At 45.8% G+C, this 3304-nt stretch overlaps 1 protein-coding gene across 1 annotated transcript in view; it reads right to left on the bottom strand.

Moving 5' to 3' along the window:
• The window catches only part of col14a1b (collagen, type XIV, alpha 1b), a 55093-nt gene that overhangs the window by 9362 nt on the left and 42427 nt on the right, over nucleotides 1–3304 (bottom strand). Inside the window, exons 35-36 of the mRNA XM_016501965.1 lie at nucleotides 3232–3285; nucleotides 2999–3094 (exon numbers count right to left, since the gene is read on the bottom strand). Coding sequence (XP_016357451.1) covers nucleotides 2999–3094; nucleotides 3232–3285 — 150 coding nt within the window. The remainder of the gene's footprint in view (nucleotides 1–2998; nucleotides 3095–3231; nucleotides 3286–3304) is intronic.

The following is a 3304-nucleotide window of genomic DNA, read 5'->3' as shown; positions in this document are numbered from 1 at the left end:
CCCGAGCTTGCTCCAGTCCCCGAGTCCGCTCACGAGCCCACTCCAGTCCCCGAATCCACTCCCGAGCTTGCTTCAGTCCCAGAGCCCGCTCCAGTCCCCGAGTCCGCTCACGAGCCCGCTCCAGTCCCAGAGTCCGCTCACGTGCCAGCTCCAATCTCCAAGTCGTGGTAGTCTTCAGCTCCATCTGCTTCGCTCTGGTGGTTCTCAGCTCCATCTTCCCTGCCGTGGCGATATTCTGCTCTGCCGTGGTGCTCTTCTGCTCTGTCCTGGTGGTCTTCGGCTCAGCCCACTCTCCCCTGGTGCTCTTCAGCTCCACCGGCTCCACATTGGCTCCCTGTTCCACCCTGGCTCTCTGCTCCGCCTAGGCTCTCTGCTCCGCCTTGGCTCCCTGCTCCGCCTTGGCTCCCTGTTCCGCCCTGGCTCTCTGCTCCGCCTTGGCTCTCTTCTCCACCCTGGCTCTCTGCTCCGCCTTGGCTCCCTGTTCTGCTCTGGCTCTCTGCTCCGCCTTGGCTCTTTGCTCCGCCTTGGCTCCCTGCTCTGCTGGCTCTGCCTCAGTCCCTTGTCCCTCCCCTTCCTCATGGACCTGACCCTCCATCCCTCCCCCTGTTCCGCCCCCGCTCCGACTCTGGCCTGTTAAGGAGCATCTGGAAGCCGCCCATGAGCTCCACTAGAGGACACTCTATCCCATGCCCTTGTCACTACTCACCCCGGACTCCATTTCCCAGGTTCCTTCTGCCTATGAACCAATCACCCGTTTACAGCTGTTTCACATCAGGAGGACTATAAAAGATGCACACACACTCACTCACATTGCTCAGTATTGTTTTGCCTGTAACGTTTCTTGTCTTCTGCCTTGCCTTGCCTTGCCTTTTGTGTGTTTTGATCTTGGGACTGTTATTCTGTTTTGTGATCATTTGCTGCCTGCCTTGACCCTTGCCTGACTTGTGGATTACTCTCTTGCCTCTGCCTTGGATTATTGTTGTTTTCCATTGTCTCGACCCTGCTTGTCTGACTACATTTCGCTTAATAAAGCCTGCATTTGGTTCCACTACTGCGTTGTCAAGCCTTCCCATCGTTACAACAGCATTGTCAAAATAATCCCCGTTCACACAGATCTGCAAAAACAACTCCAAATGCTGTATTATTCATGCCAGGCCAGTAGGTGGCTGTAAAGAAACACATGTGCATTCCTACAGACTGAACACGTCATACGCAGGATGTCAGTTTTCACAAATTGCATGGACACAGGTGTGTTTGACTATAAAGATTCGACCCCATCCACTGTCTGCGCATTTTCTCTTCCAGAGTATTTTTTTTTCCAAAGTTATGAGCGATAAAAATGTCTTTATACTTGTTTAAAGTTTGTTGTTGTTCTTGTTCCGTCTCCTCTGTTTTTTTTTTCATTGCCCGGTTCAGTGTTGACACCTTGTGGACAAACTCAGTACTGCAAAAACAATTAAAAGCGCATGTGCGAGCTGCACACACATTGTATGCACGGTTACAAAAATCTGGCGGTGCGCGTCTACCGATCTGATGACAAAATTTGCATCACCCACACTTTACGCATATTCTAACGTACGGGAAAGAAGTGAAGTATACTTTGAACAAAACACTTCAATAAGCCCCCAAAGATGCTGTTTTACTCACATCCAGTGAAAAAACTAGCTGAGAAGATTGAAAAGAAATTCAAAATGAGCAGATTAATGAATCAAATGCAACCCGATACAATCTTTTTCTTTAATATTTAAAGTCGACATGAAATGTTAATTCCTTATCTATTTTACAAATGCATGTTAATGATCTTCCGCTGAAATGACAGTCTTCTTTCTGGTGACGTATACAGGACTTCTCCAATCCTTTAGTGCACTCATTTAGTATTAACTGAATAAATGTGTTGAGTTTATATGGAAGATCATCTTCTAGCCAGTCTAGTGGATGTCTCTGAGAAATAACTGAGATCTGTGTGAGATTAACAGGGTCACTTCATTTCTGAATGAATGTCTCAGATTCAGTAGTTGTGAATCTGTGTGATCAGTGAGAGTGAGTGACTAAAGCAGTGTAAACTAGGGCTGGAGAACTACATTCAAATTACTTAAATAATAATAATTGAATTATGTTTGAATTCTAACGACATACTTTATGTTTGAGGGCTTCTCAGTTCTGGCCCTTGAGGTCCACTTTCCTGCAAAGTTCAGCTCCAACCTTGATCAAACTCACCTGCCTGTAACGTTATACTGATCCTGAAGACCTTGATGAGCTTGTTTAAGTGAGTTTAATTAGGGTTGGAGTTAAACTTTACAAGAAAGTGGACCTCGAGGGCCAGAGCTGAGAACTCCTGTGTCAGAGGGAAAATGAGCACAATAAGGAAAAGAAAAAAAAAAAAAAAAGAACCGAACTTTATTGACAGCAATATAATTGACATGACTTTGTTGCATAACATTTAAATGTACATAAATCAAATATAATTTCCTAGATCTGCACACAACAAAACGGAGATAAAAAAGGTGCATGTAGATAAGGGGAAGTGCATCAGTAATATGGGAAAACAAATCAGACGGCATACTTTATTATATTAACATAAAATAGCAAACATTGCGGTGTCAAATGTGTGAAGCGACGTGGTGTTAGCATGTTACGGATAAACGCTTAGTTTCACGTAGTTTCAGTGTTTGAAGGGAAAAATGTCAAATAGTGACAGAAAACACTGAATTATTCCATTCAAGTCCATTCATTCTCCACTCTCTTTTTCAGCCATTCATCTAATTAACAGCGCAGCAGTGCCGCATCTAACGGACTGAACTAGACAGGCTAATAAAAACAAACTGCGTCAGCTGCGTCATCATGTCTCGCGCCTCCTGACACACTTAAAATACAGATGTAAGTGTTTTGTGTTTGAATGTGCATGTCGTTTAAAAACTCAACAAATATATGAAATTCGAATTTTACTTTGACAGCCCCAGTGTGAATGTGGAATCAGTGTCAAGGTGCTGTTAGTTACCGGAGGGCCTCTGATAGAGCGTCCGCTGGGCCCCGGAGGACCGGGAGGCCCCTGAGCACCTGGAACGCCAGCGTCCCCCACTGGACCAACAGGACCCTTCACACACACACACACACACACACACACACACACACACACACACACCTGTGTTAATCCACTCATACAATCACACTTATAATCTCTGGAACTCATTATGTGAATGTTAGTGAGGTGGATTGTGGGTAATACTGTACCACAGGGCCGGGTTCACCTCGATCTCCTCTGGATCCTCTGATGCCTGGACCTCCCTGTCTCACACACACACAC

The sequence above is a fragment of the Sinocyclocheilus anshuiensis genome, unplaced genomic scaffold (assembly GCF_001515605.1).
Source record: "Sinocyclocheilus anshuiensis isolate Anshui unplaced genomic scaffold, SAMN03320099.WGS_v1.1 scaffold1456, whole genome shotgun sequence".
Taxonomy (NCBI): domain Eukaryota; kingdom Metazoa; phylum Chordata; class Actinopteri; order Cypriniformes; family Cyprinidae; genus Sinocyclocheilus; species Sinocyclocheilus anshuiensis.
This window is presented reverse-complemented; position numbering and strand designations above follow the sequence as displayed.